Genomic DNA, 14,115 nt, shown 5'->3' on the forward strand with positions numbered 1-14,115 from the left:
TTTCTTACCTAACAGACGCGTCTGTCTTGACAATGCTCTACATTTAAGTTACAAAACCTCTTCTATATATTAAATAGCCCAACCCTGAATAAATAAATAGTTATATGCTCGAACCCGTACGGCTAAATCTATAAGATGCAAAGAATTAAAACTGAAAACTAGGCTTTTGCGGCGAATCTATCTTCTAGCAAAACAAGCAACCCTCCCCCTCTCTTCTCTCCCTCGTAACCGAACAACGCCACTTCACTTACCTGCATTCACTTTACATTGAGCAAATTGCTTCAAAGCACGAATGAAAACGGCATAGTTGACTTCCTTATTCTCAGGTTCCCAGTAAATTTCAGTCAATCTGATGTGCCAAGGGGGGTAATCTTCCAAGTTTAATGAAGGTGCAAACGAAATCAACAAGTCAGGTTCTGGTCCAACCAACTCGGCTAACTCCTCGTCAATCAATTCAATGGTTATATCATTCACCGACAATTCCTTGTTTACTGCCAACTCGCTCATTGTTTTGGTTAATTCAACAATAGTTGGCTTTCCGTCAACTCTGCTTAGCAAATCAATCTCCAAATCAACTGACGTGTCTCTTGGTGCTTCAGTAGATGATAGACTAACAGATTCGTCACTATACAAGATCAAATTTTTATGAGGGATCTTTAATGAAAATGTAGGGATTGCTTCCGATCCAAAATAAGAAATCAAATTCCGAGTAATGACTTTACTTAAATCAATAAGCGAATCGCTACTTTGGTTTATAGACCCGGTGTACTCGTAAATTACCAATCTAGTGATGCCGGCACTGACATTCCAAGCAGCCAATTCACTTATTTGATTGTACAATCCATCTTTCCCGCCGTTTTCATCGTCATCATCTTTCAAATCCAAGATGCAAGACACAGACTTGGGAATCTTTGACAACTGGTTAACATCATCTCTGATCACTTGTGGTGACTTATTTGGATAGTATGTCAAAGTAAGAAATTTCAAATATATTTTGCGGTACATAAACAATATGTTTTTGTAAATGGCAATGGTAAAGAACAAATTGAGAAGAATCAAATGATTGATGTAGTACATGACCAAGCTAGTAGCTGAAGCTCCCTGCGCAATCAATCCAACAGTGAAAAAACGGTGTACAAGTTGGACCAATATGGTAAAGATGTTGACGGTTCGAACTGTACTGGGTGGTGCTTTGGTCACATCGTTTTTGGTAATTTTTTGTCTCGACTTTACTTCGTTGGTGACATCCTTCAACTTTACTTCTCCATTGTTGTTGAGTCTCACGTCTTCAACGATCTTTGGTGATTTCAATGCTGACATGAGGAGAATGTGGGTGTATGTCTCTTTGATGATACGTATCTGTCTGTTGTAAAAAAAAAAAGAACAATATTTTTCCGCATTTTGAATTCTTTCTTTTCTTACTTTCTCACTCCCTTCTGAGGTTGCAAGAGTGAAGCAAAAGTAACGAAAGGGAAAAGTACAGCTTTAATGTTGAGGTATTCGATGGAGTGTAAGATGATATCACATCTATTTACAGATGTAAGTAATTGAGAAATATGGGTGATTGAAGCAGTAGTAGGAGACATTACTCCCAAGTAAGTCATTTCACCAGAAAGTAGTTTCTTCGTATGATGAAATGTGGCAGTTATACTCCTTCTATACTGATTTTAGAAATATCAAAGTCAGCTAAATGTCCCATGTCGTAGTTTTATCTAAAAGTTTTCCTAGAGAAGGTACATTTTTTTTGCAACCAATTAAAACTAAAACAAGAATATAGTTCACAAGGCAACTTCAACCTACTTAGGCATGCACCAAAGAGCAAGTATAAAGCATACATAAAGCATACATAATCGAGTCACTAGAAGATAAAATGAGTCTTTAAAGAAAATAGTGCTAATGCGTCGCCTATAGTAGAGTTCCATACACACATGGCAAAGTTTGGAGCGGCGAAAAAAAAAAACAAAAAGAAGAAGGAACATTTAGAGCCGCTTTGGGTCGGATCGAAAATTAAAGTTCAAGGCGAAACCGGACTCAACAACAACAACAACAACAGAAGAAAAAAGAAAAATGAGAAGTAAAATACAAACAGGGACACTAAAGCATTAAAAAAATTGTCTCCACTTTAATTAAACTTTTCTAAAGTAAAACGAAGGCAAGAAAATAAAAGACAAAAGCAGAGTGTTATGTCAAATACTTTGCATACATTACAGGGACGTAGTAGATGTAACTTATCAATTGATAGAACTTTGGCTATACTTGCTTTTTGAAAAAGTATTACCTTTTTGCTTCCATTTTTTATATGAATCCTTATATACAGAGGGTTGGGTTATTTGATCTCTCTTTACGGATTAAGAGAACAATAAAAAGAAAAAAAAAAAAGAAAAAAAGAAAAAATTAATTTTTTATAAGGACAAACAATCATCAAAATTATAAACCCCAGGAAACCAAAATATATATATCTACAGCCAATAGACTACCTACACTAACAGGGAGTACTACTACTAATACACAACAACCTACACTATTCTATATCTACAGACCACCAAACAAAAGACCTATCTTATACTTTATTACAGATACACCTTTTTCAAAACTAATGTCAATATAACACATACACACCGCACGCCCCTTGATCTATAAAACAACATATATATATTGAGGTAACACTTAACATTACATAATGAAGCTTTGGTCATACATAGATCAGCTATTGTATGACAATACGATAGAAGAGGAGTACTATCGAAAGATGCGACAGAAGAGTTCATCAAACTCGGCCTTTTTTGTAGGTCTTGTGGCGGCAGTGGGTGGATTCATGTATGGATACGATACTGGATTGATCAACGATCTACTAGAGATGCCATATGTGTACACTCATTTTCCAAGTAATCATACTGGATTTGCCACTCATGAACGGGCTATAGTTGTTGCTTCGTTGTCGTTGGGGACGTTTTTTGGAGCCTTGGTGGCTCCTTTAATTTCTGATAACTACGGAAGAAAATTTTCAATCATTTTAAGTGCTGGGATCATTTTTAATATAGGAAATATCTTGCAAATCAGCTCAACTGAGATTGCGTTGCTTAGTGTGGGACGGCTTGTCCTGGGAATCTCAGTCGGAATACTATCAGCTATTGTGCCTTTGTATCAAGCCGAGGCATCTCCCAAGTGGGTTAGAGGTTCAGTTGTGTTTACTTATCAATGGGCCATCACTTGGGGTCTCTTGATTGCCAGTGCTGTATGTCAAGGGACGCGAAAGATTTCAAATTCGGGGTCGTATAGGATACCTATTGGAATTCAATTTTTATGGGCATTGGTTTTGTCTACCGGTATGTTGTTTTTACCGGAAAGCCCGCGGTACTACGTACAGAAGGATAATTTGGAAAAGGCGCTTTATTCACTTTGCAAACTACGGCGGTTGCCTGAAGACGATGAATGCTTGGTGGAGGAATTGGTGGAAATAAAGGCTAATTACGATTATGAGCGCTCTTTTGGTAAAACCACAATTCTTGACTGTTTTAGGAGCGGTGGAGGTAGACACAAACAAGGTTTGAGGATGTTTACTGGGATAGGAGTCCAGTTTTTCCAACAGTGTTCGGGTGTCAACTTTATCTTCTACTATGGAGTAAACTTTTTCAGTTCTGCTGGTGTCAAAAATTTTTACATCATGTCATTGATTACATATATTGTCAATGTGGTGTTTACAGTTCCTGGTATAATCTTGATTGATACTGTTGGTCGAAGGCCGTTGTTATTTTGGGGCGGTATCGGCATGGCAGCATCTAATTTCATAATAGCGATAGCTGGAGTCAGCGTTGAACAGCAACATGTAAATGCTATCCTATGTGTTTCATTCTCGTGTGTGTTTATTCTATTTTTTGCCAGTACTTGGGGTGGATGTGCATGGGCCTTGTGCTCGGACATATATGGTATCTCCATTAGACAAAAGGGTGTTGCATTAACAGCAGCCACAAACTGGTTGGTCAACTTTGTATTTGCATACATAACCCCTTATTTGATTGATACTGGTTCACGTACTGCCAGATTAGGTGGCAAGATATTTTTCATTTGGGGCAGTTTGAATGCATTGGGTACCGTGTTTGTTTATTTTACTGTTTATGAAACCAAAGGATTGAAGTTGGAGGAAGTTGATTACATGTATGCTCATTGCGCTAATGCAAGAGTATCAAAGAAGTTCAAATCAACAAAGATTAACTACGACCAATTGGACGACGACTATAACCCAATTAGTGCCAAGCAACCACCATCGACGACATCAAACGAATTGACTCCGAATGAAAAGTATAACGACGACGATGATGTTGATCTCATGATACACCAACACCATGATAGCGACGACAATCTGCAACACCATGCAACTCTTCGCAACAAGTCAGACACAATCACCTCTGTCCATCGGTACGATAGAACCCCTTCAACATCCAACGCCCTGGATGAGAAAAACCTAGGCATGCAACTACGCAAACAATCGATGGCTTCCAATGGTATTTCATCAATTAATTCCTCAAGATCTGTTGCCCACGCATCCAATGTTAGCAATGATTATCAAGAATATTTGGAGTCGTTGAAACGCGATTATTCTCAACACTATTCCAACTCAGCCAATCTTGTGCGCAAGATCTCATCGTCAATCAATAATAGTAATAGTGGTTACCATAATGGCCAAGAGTTTAACTCAATGGACCATGGTTACCTTCCTGGCGAAGGTCACCATGGAAATTTAGATTGCAGTGGCGACGTAACTGAAATGAATGGGTTGCAGACTACAATCATAGCAGCGCCATTTTTTGACCAGCCTCCATCGGATTCTGATTCTGATTCTGACTCGGACTCAGACTCTGGCTCCGATGCTGATCAAGATGAGGGTGAGGATGCTGATCATGAAGGAGATGGTAATGACGAGGGAAATAGATGAGAGGTAAAAAGAGTAAAGCAAAACCAATGGGACAAGTTTGTTTATGAAAAGTAAAATTCAGTTCTCTATTAAATAGGAAAATTTAGATTTATAATATAAAAGGATGTATTTTGAGTTAATGTTGTAGTGGATTGATCTGCTGTTTTCTGTGTTCTTGTTTTGTGGAATTTTGCCCACAAAATTAAACCCAGAGCAAACAACGTTGCTTCAATTCAACAAAAGGATATTTCACCATTTACACAATGAGCTCAGACCAATTCCCAATCCAGACTGCAATCAAAGACAACAACATCAACTTAGCCAAGCAATTAATTTCAGAGAATCCCCAGCCATCATCAGCAACAATTTCAAAAGATGACGATGATCGTACGCCACTACACTGGGCCGTTTCCATCAACAACAACGACTTGGTCCAATTCATACTTGGCCAATTACCAAAAGGAACCGATATTGATGATTTAGTAGACGCATCGGGATGGACACCACTTCATATCAATGCGTCAATTGGCAACATCGAGATCCTCAACTTACTCATGCACGTTGATCCACAACCCGACATCAACGCCCAAACAAATCAGGGTACAACGGCATTACATTTAGCAATATCGAAAACGCATTCATCTTATGTGAAAGTCCTAATTGAAGAATTCAACTGTTCGTGTCGAGTCAAGGATAAAAAGGGGTTTACGCCATTACACCGTGCCGCATCAATTGGATCAATTGGTATTATTAAACAATTGTTGCACACGGGTAAAGTCAATGTCAATGCCAAGGATAATTATGGGTGGACGAGCTTGCATCATGCATTAGCTGAAGGGCATGCAGATGCCGCGATTTTACTCGTTGATGAAGGTGGTGCTGATGTCAATGTTGAGAATGATGATGGTCAGACACCGGTTCAAGTTAGTGTTGATGAGAAAGTGGCCAAGTATTTTAAAGAGCATATTGAAAAGAAATGAAGAAGTGGGAGAGAGGAGAGGGTGAGAAGGATGCATGATTTGACTAAGATGCAAATTTTTGGTGGAAGTGGAAGGGAGCTTAATGAGGAAAGTTCATCAAAAAGAACTAAAAGAATTAACGAGGAAGGCAAAGTGAAATGAAGCAATTCAATAACAGAGAGTTATTCAACCTGAATTTTCGAGTTCAATCAGATTTTGCAAAGCATCACAGACCTCGTGTATAACCTCAAGTTGGGTGAAAAAAAATTGGTTTATTAAAAAGTTTATCGTAATATTTGTGCTTCATGACAGGGTAGTTACATCTTTCATGACTTAAAATGGCATCGTTTGTCTAGGTTGGTAAATCGTTTTTGTTGACCTTTGGTTCCCCTCCTTTTATATATAGATATATATATTTTTGCAACAATACACTTTTGTTTCTGTAATGGTTTCAGAACTGATACGAATAAAATAAGCGTAATGATTTCAAAATGATCTTTCCTCTCTTGTTAGTTTTAGATAATGCAAAGATAAGTGTGACAATTCACACACTCCTTTACTCTCTAGGAATTGCAAATTGTGAGTACTAAGTTTTTAGTTTTTTTGAAACAGTGTTGAAGAACCAACAATTTGAATGAGGAGTGTGTGTGGTTCATAAGGCATCCTATAAGACGAAACTTTCGGAGCTAGAGATGATATACAAAGGACTCGTGAACTGAATTACAACCCGTTTCAAGTGGATATAATTCAAACAATGTTAAAGTCTCTTTACTACAGTCAAACTTTGGGTGATGAAATATAGATAGAAAAACCTCTAGGTGAATCGGGTAGATGTATAAGATAATTACCCTAAACACGTATTTTGACAATAAACTAGCAACACTCTTTAGCTCTTTGGCTTTTTAGCAGAAAACTTGAAATTTGCAACTAACAACAAAAGAAAGAAATGGAATTGTGTGTGCATAAGTGTGGTTCTGCGTCGATTACGAATATTTTTAGTCAAGTGGTCCTGTCTCTTTTGTACATCTATTCCATTGCATATATACTAAAAGGACAAGGGCTTTTCTTAAGTATCAAGAATTTCAGGTGTTTTGTTTTGTTTTGTTTTGTTACGTTGTTGTTGTTATTTTTATATGACATGGTAGCTCTCTCAGCAAAACACACAAAAAACAAAAAGACAGAGTTACCTAATTCGTAAAGCTAATGCCCCAATTGAGTCAATATCAAAACTATTACATAATCAAATACACAAAGAAACAATTTTGTTTTACACTGTAAACTTTGTCTGTAAACGCAAATTACTCTTGTACACAATAGTGAAAGAGAAGAACAACAACAACAACAACAAACGCTGAATGAGGGTTGGTGATACATTTACCTTGCGAAGCTTGAGACGACGAAAGTAGAAAGGTAGAACAAAGTTGAAATAAGAACAAAAGAACAATGATAAAAAACAATTGTAACTGTAAGAGAAGAAAGTGGAACCAAATAGAAGAGTGTTACGTATATAGATTGCTCAATTTAACAAATGCAGCCAAAACAACAACAACAACAACAACAACAAGAAGAAGGGCATGTGGCCGCGAAAGAACAAATTAGGGAACAATCCAACAGTTGTGTGTCTATCTACTCGCTTGTGTCAAATTAACCATTGATCATATTTCCTAAATGGGAGATAATGAGGTATTTAAGATAAAGGGACCAAAAAAACGGCGCAAGATGTACACATTTGCAGCAAAAGTTCAAATTATACCAAAGCAAGTGACACATGACTCTTACTCTTTTCTTATAAAAGATTTCCTGTATCTGTGTATGTATGTAATAGCCGCCCTTTTTCTTCTAACCTTAATCAACCCTTCGGCATAAAAGAAGGAAAAGATTGTAATGGAAAATTAAAAAAAAAAAAAAACGCAACCATTAGTTTAGCCGGGTCACTCAAAAGTCACTTGTTGTAAAAAGAAGAAGAACATAGAGAAAGTAAGAAAAAGAGTACATTGATATAATAAGGAAGGGGATGACTAGATCACCCCTTATTTTTTTTTTCTGGCTTTCGTTATCTATCTATGCCAACCGGCTGAAGGAAATAAAATTCCTTAAATTGCGTTTATATTATGTATTTTTTGGATATTATCACCGATTTTAATTAATGAGTTAGTTTTTGGTTTTTGGTTTTTGGTTTTTGGTTTTTGGTTTAAATCATGTGAGAATAATAATAAAAAAAAAAAAGAAAATAAAATTTAAAATTTTAATTGTTCGGTTTTTTTGTTCCAATTCAATTCTTGTCCCGATTGCTCCTTAGTGTTTTGTTCATTCTCTGTTAGTGACACTTCTTATAATTCATTTTACTTTATTTGCTACTATGACGCAAGTAGCAAAAGTTTTTATAAAGCTAGTAGTAGTACTACTACTATCACATTGGTGTACATATATCTGATATGCCGTATGATGTGTAACAAGTGGAGGATCCGAGCTTCCACATATTTTAATATTTTAACCCTTTAAGAAAACCTTTACACACATTACCGAACTATGTCATCATCCACTTCCTTACTTTCTTTTTATTTTTATTTTTAATTTTTATTTTTATTTTTATTTTTGTGTTAAAGTGTGATCATGCTTTGTGGATAAAAACAATGACTGCTTAAACACACACACACGGAGAAACACATACACATACAACCATATTGACACTCATTCAACACAATTCTAATTTTCTGATATATACCAAAAACTGTTTTAACACCAAAGTAATAGCTCCTAGGGCAAACAAACCAACAGAGTAGTTACTACTTCGGATAATGGTCTGGGGGCTATCAATTGGTCCTTCAGCTTCTATAGAGATATTTATGTATTAGACGCTCAGTCGTTTGTTTTTATTCGTCGAGCATTGTCTTTTTCCAAAAGCTGCTACGTGCTACACAAAACTAAAGACAATAGAGAAAAAGGATAAACCATTTGTCATACTTTCCCTTTTGGCGCTTAACCAAAACAACTTTTTGGAACAATGCTTTGATGGAAGGAAAAGAAGGAAATATACACATTAATTAGATTACCTAAGTAGCACACATACCCATACACATACACTCTTTATGTCTAATTAAATTAAATTTTTTTATTTTATTTTTTATTTTTTTCGTTTTAGGTCAATCCCATTGGACTTTTAATATAATTGCTATTACCGAAGGTAATATATATATATAAACCTTGTTTTCCTCCTGTCTTCTCTCTCAACTCTTACTTTCATTTTCGTTTTTCTTTTCCTTTTCCTTTCATTTGTTTCAACTTAATATCATTTCTTATATTAGTATTAACAACCACCACGCAACTGCGTTTATAACATCATCAATTGACTATTAACCCAATTGACTGGAAACAAAAACAACAACAACAATATAAACTACCTTAATACCGGAATACCCCTACAACACCAAACTACTACTATATAATCTACAATGTTGGCTATCGGAGACGTTATTTTAAGAGCTTTTAACTTTGTATTTTTAGCTATTACCCTTGGTTTGACTGGTTCATTAGCCGCCACCACTGTATCCCAACACAATCCTCAAATCAACTTTGCTGTTTTTGCAGCAGCTTTTGGTCTTTTGACTTCATCAATTTACGGTGTATTTGCCTTTTTCATTGAAGCATTGGCCTGGCCATTGATTTTGTTTACTTTTGACTTTTTGAACTTTGTCTTCACTTTTGCTGCTGCTTGTGCTATTGCTGCTGGTATTAGAGTACATTCATGCAGTAATCAAGACTACCTTGACGACAACAAGATTAACCAAGGTTCAAGTGGTAGATGTAGAAAGGCTCAAGCCTCAACTGCATTTTTGTATTTCAGTGCTTTTATCTTCATTGCTTCTGGTATTTTCAGTGCTATTGGTTTGTTCAAGGGTGGATTATTTGGTTCTAAATACTCGAGATCTGCTCCAAGAACCGGTGTTCCAACCATGTCCCAAGTTTAAGTTTGAGTTTAAATATCATAATACAAACCTACAATTGGCACATTAATACACTTATGCCACAAACCTATTCATCCATCATGTAAAGATACCATCAAGCTAAACTGAACTGAACTTAGTTGAACCAGAGAATGAGTAAAAAGTAAAGAAATTGAAGAAGAAGAAGAAGAAGAAGAAGAAGAAGAAGAAAGGAGGTTATGGAGAGTATTAAAGATGAGATATATGCTGTGGCTTTACCGGGAGAAGAGAAGACTAGTTTCAACATTGACATAATTTCAATTGTTGTATAATCTTCCTTTCTCCTTCAATTAACCATTTTGCTATTAATTTATACCCAATACCAACTCCACTAACCTATCCTTCTTTTATTAGTTAATATGTTTTTATTTTTATACCTACGTTGTCTTTTATTTTAGTATATTTTGTTCCCGTTATTCTTCTTTTCAATACATGGTATTATCACTTTTGAATTGTCTTTTCTATTAGAGTACATAGGTTTATTGATTGGGAGTCAGAAACATTTGAGGTTTTTTTAAGATTTGTTGTGGTTTCGCAAATTTCTCATCTCTCTTTTTAATCAACAGAAAAACCTATGACTTCATTCCTACAAGTGAACCCAGTTCACACACTCCTTGTTGAAATAACACTTGGTTACATTTTAAGGTATAAAGTAATTTATCTTCTTATTCTTTCTACTACTAAGTACAACGGCAATTGAGTGGTAAGGGAGAAGGAAGGACAAGAAATTTGAAAGCCTTTTTTATTTTAGCATTATTGCTCTATAACACAAAAAGTGGCATGGGAAATCCGATTAATGCCGGACGTTCCAGAACCACTCAGAAATGTAGCAAAGAAGATACTTGATACGTGACCTAAAACACAGAGAAGAACATATGCAAATATATGCATGGCTGAAAGTAGTTAAGTCTTTGGCATTTTTACCTCATAAGGAAATGTAATTATAGTGTACAGATGTTGTAATGAGATTATTAAACAATTTTACTAATTCTATGTGCACGTGATTTGCTAGCCAAATGGGTGTTTTATTATTCTCTGAATAAAGGTTGAGACTTTTGATCTCCAATTATTGTTTATAGATTAGCTCCATGTACATGTCGACGGAATTTTGGCATTAGCTCAGATAGGTCTTTAATGGGTTGACCGATGTCTCATGAAGTCATGTGCATGAAAGAAAAATTTTGGCATGCTACTCAACTGGGATCGGATTGATACATTCTCCTCCTTCACATTGATCACTTTCTTTGTCTCTTCTTTTCCCGCTCATATTGATTCTTTTCGGCACCTTCATCAGCTTGAATAGTATTGACGATATTGGCCATCTTACGATGGTATTCATCATACATTTTCTTCTTCTCATCAATTTGTTCCCTAGCAACAAATCTATTCTCGTATCGAATATCCTTCAAAGCCGCCTTCTTTTCCTTCTTCAATTGTTGTCTAACCTTGCTCAATTCTTGACGATCCTTATTCTCATCATAAGATTTCTTATCGGGGTTGAAGTTTTCTTCAAATTTGGGGGCATATGTAGCAATGGCGATTGATTTATGCAGTTGCAAAGTCAATGGTTTACGTGATTTATTGGCTTGGGTGGCTAAGTTGGTGAATTTGGTTAGGAGTTGCGGGATTGGTTCAACGGTGGTGTATTTGATGATGTGTTTGAGTAGGGAGATGTACGAGTTGACAAGTTCAATTAGGGAAGATTTATCACGCCATAATCCAACACTCTTATCCATGAGGTTAATGAGCTTGATTAGGAGTTTTGATTTGAATTTAGATGCATCCTCCTCATTATTTGTTATTGTAGCGTAAATGTCCGTGATTGAAATTAGATGATCTTTTTCAAATTTAGTCGATTTAGGTAGATCAAACTTGACTGACGGATTAGCCAATGATAGAAGCTTGGGAATGTCAAACGTTTCCGGTTCTGGCATCAACATCAACACCAGATGTTCAATAAAATTGACCAATTCTGGATCGTATCTTTTAGAAAGTCGTTGATACAGCAACAATACATCAACAAGGAAAGCTCCCTGAGCCAACTGCTGCACATCACGAGGATGGTAAATGATATTACTCAAGATTTGATTCATTAAAATGACACTAGGCGTAACAATCAAATGATAATGATCCGAAGTTGAAAACAACATGGCCACAATCACAAAAAACATTAAATCACTCGGTTTCAAAGTTGTCTCTCCTTGAACCCTGGTTTCAATCTCGGAAAGATAACGTCTCATACGTTCAACAAGTTCTTGGTTATATGAATTTGCCAAATTTTTCAAAATCTTGACAATAGATTCAAATGGTTGCAATTTATCAATTAAGTGCATGGTGTATTCAAAGAGAATAGATACAAATTGATTCATTTTCTCCTTGTTTCCCATTGCCAAATTCGGTTTATAAGCTTCACATATTTTTTTTATGTGACTGGCTTGTTGACTCAGCTCGAGTGGTTTCATTTGCTCAATGAATTCATCAATTGAAGTAGGCATCAAGACAGGTTGCGCTTTATGCGAAGAAGGTTTGGATCTAGTTGCCTTGTTCTCTGCACCACTACTTTCATCGTCTGACTTTTCCTCATCCACTTCCTCTTCCTCGCCATCACTCTTTATACTAAATCCGTTCTCTTCATTTTCACTATCACCACCCCAGAATCCATCACCATCATCCAAGTCATCTGCTTCAGCCTCACGATCATTAAATCCCTCCATTCTCCTTAATCTGTCTTGTTCCAATTTCTTCATCTTCTCTTCATGTTCACGCTTCAACTCCTCTTCTGTCTTGGTTCTATCCGCCGGGGCAGCTCTTCTATCATATGTCAATTCACGCACCTTGCTATCATACTCGATATCCTCGGGTGCCTTTTGCAGAAACGCTGGTTTAGCAACAGCACCTTGAGCTGTTCTTAAATCTTGCATAATGTCACCAAAGTCGTCATCCAATGCATCAATCTGATCCTGGGTCTTGGCAAATGTTTGTTGTCTTTGCTGCTTGTAGTATTTCGACTTGGCAATAATTTCCTTCATTACTTCATTTTTCGATTTCTTACGTGGTGGTGCTTCATCTTGTTGTACTTGATCCTCATCGACGTACTTGATTGTGTCCTCATCATCTAATGACAAGGCTTGACCTGAATGGGTTAATTGGAACCCACCATCGTCTTCCTCATCATCTTCATCCTCGTCATCCTCATCATCACTCTGCAACGAGTACAACCCTTTCTTCTTTTTGTTCCCACTACCTGCTGCTGCCTGCCTCTCCTTGGTAAACCTCGCCAACATTTTCTCCTCCTGAGACAAGTGAGAATCATTTTCACCAAATCTCTTGTCCAAAACACCTCCAATTCTGCCTCGTTTCTGCTTTTCCAAGTCATACTGCATCTTCATTTGTTTTTGCATGGCCCCATTTTTGACTGTGACGGCATTATGCTGCTTAGATCCAACTTTAACAAACCCATCCTTCGAGGCTATCGTTATATCATGTTTGGTTCTATTAATTCTTTGATCAAACTTGTTGAATTGATCTCTAATTTCATGCAAATTTTGTTGTCGTAAATCACGATCAACTTCATTTCTTCTTGATGTTCTCGATTTGGCATTTTTCTTTTTATTTGTGTTTGTCTGACCAATGAGCCCCTTTTCCTTTAAAGCAGATTTCAACTGCTTGAGCTGTGATCCTGCCATGATTGTTGATGTGTAGGGTGTGGAATCTCTCCTCTTGCACGATTTTTTTTTTTTTTTACTTTCTTTCTCATTTCGCGATGATGGCGATGAGAGAGCGATTCTGTGATGTGCTGCAAAACATATAAATGAAAAACTCAAGTTGCAAAAGCGATAGTATAAGTTAGTGTATCTAGTCGAGTGATGTTTGCTTTCTGTTAGAGAGTTTGGAAAATGTACTTTTTTGTACCAGAGGACAGGGGGTTACTTGTGATTGTGTGATGCTTAGCTTTCAAGACATGAATTGAAATATAGTGTATCGGCTTTTACGTATGTGTGATGAGAGAAAATCATTAGTGGTAGAGTGTAGTAGACCCTATGACCTCAACATTTAAGTTGTCTTTTATGGTTCTACGTCCTATAAGATTTTCCTTTATCTACATTATGATAGTGTTTCTTCAATGTCGATAATATCTTCTATGTCGCAGGTTTCCTTATTGTGACATCTATACCTTAATTTCTTTTTTTCTTCGCTTCATATTTCTTGCGAAAAGTCTTTGTAAGTAAGTTAATCTCTCTTGTACCTGCCTCAAGTAGCA

At 36.5% G+C, this 14,115-nt stretch overlaps 5 protein-coding genes across 5 annotated transcripts; 3 read left to right on the top strand and 2 right to left on the bottom strand. All coding sequences in view use genetic code 12, as the record gives it.

Annotated features, from left to right (window-relative positions):
- Positions 1-243: 243 nt before the first annotated feature.
- On the bottom strand, positions 244-1,320 carry CANMA_005281 (ditrans,polycis-polyprenyl diphosphate synthase; the record flags this gene model as incomplete). The annotated part of the gene is made up of 1 exon (XM_051817647.1): positions 244-1,320. The coding sequence occupies one exon, from the start codon at positions 1,318-1,320 to the stop codon at positions 244-246; it is 1,077 nt and encodes a 358-aa protein (XP_051669215.1).
- A 1,360-nt stretch (positions 1,321-2,680) lies between these two features.
- On the top strand, positions 2,681-4,933 carry HGT4 (glucose sensor; the record flags this gene model as incomplete). Its single annotated transcript, XM_051817648.1, has 1 exon — positions 2,681-4,933. The coding sequence occupies one exon, from the start codon at positions 2,681-2,683 to the stop codon at positions 4,931-4,933; it is 2,253 nt and encodes a 750-aa protein (XP_051669216.1).
- Positions 4,934-5,175: 242 nt separating this feature from the next.
- CANMA_005283 (uncharacterized protein) lies at positions 5,176-5,892 on the top strand (the record flags this gene model as incomplete). Its single annotated transcript, XM_051817649.1, has 1 exon — positions 5,176-5,892. One exon carries the CDS (start codon positions 5,176-5,178, stop codon positions 5,890-5,892), a length of 717 nt encoding a protein of 238 aa, XP_051669217.1.
- Positions 5,893-9,323: 3,431 nt separating this feature from the next.
- Positions 9,324-9,839, top strand: NCE102 (Nce102p; the record flags this gene model as incomplete). Its single annotated transcript, XM_051817650.1, has 1 exon — positions 9,324-9,839. One exon carries the CDS (start codon positions 9,324-9,326, stop codon positions 9,837-9,839), a length of 516 nt encoding a protein of 171 aa, XP_051669218.1.
- Positions 9,840-11,089: 1,250 nt separating this feature from the next.
- NOP14 (snoRNA-binding rRNA-processing protein) lies at positions 11,090-13,540 on the bottom strand (the record flags this gene model as incomplete). Its single annotated transcript, XM_051817651.1, has 1 exon — positions 11,090-13,540. The coding sequence occupies one exon, from the start codon at positions 13,538-13,540 to the stop codon at positions 11,090-11,092; it is 2,451 nt and encodes an 816-aa protein (XP_051669219.1).
- Positions 13,541-14,115: the final 575 nt, after the last annotated feature.

The sequence above is a fragment of the Candida margitis genome, assembly GCF_024628925.1.
Source record: "Candida margitis strain CBS 14175 chromosome Unknown scaffold5, whole genome shotgun sequence".
Taxonomy (NCBI): domain Eukaryota; kingdom Fungi; phylum Ascomycota; class Pichiomycetes; order Serinales; family Debaryomycetaceae; genus Lodderomyces; species Lodderomyces margitis.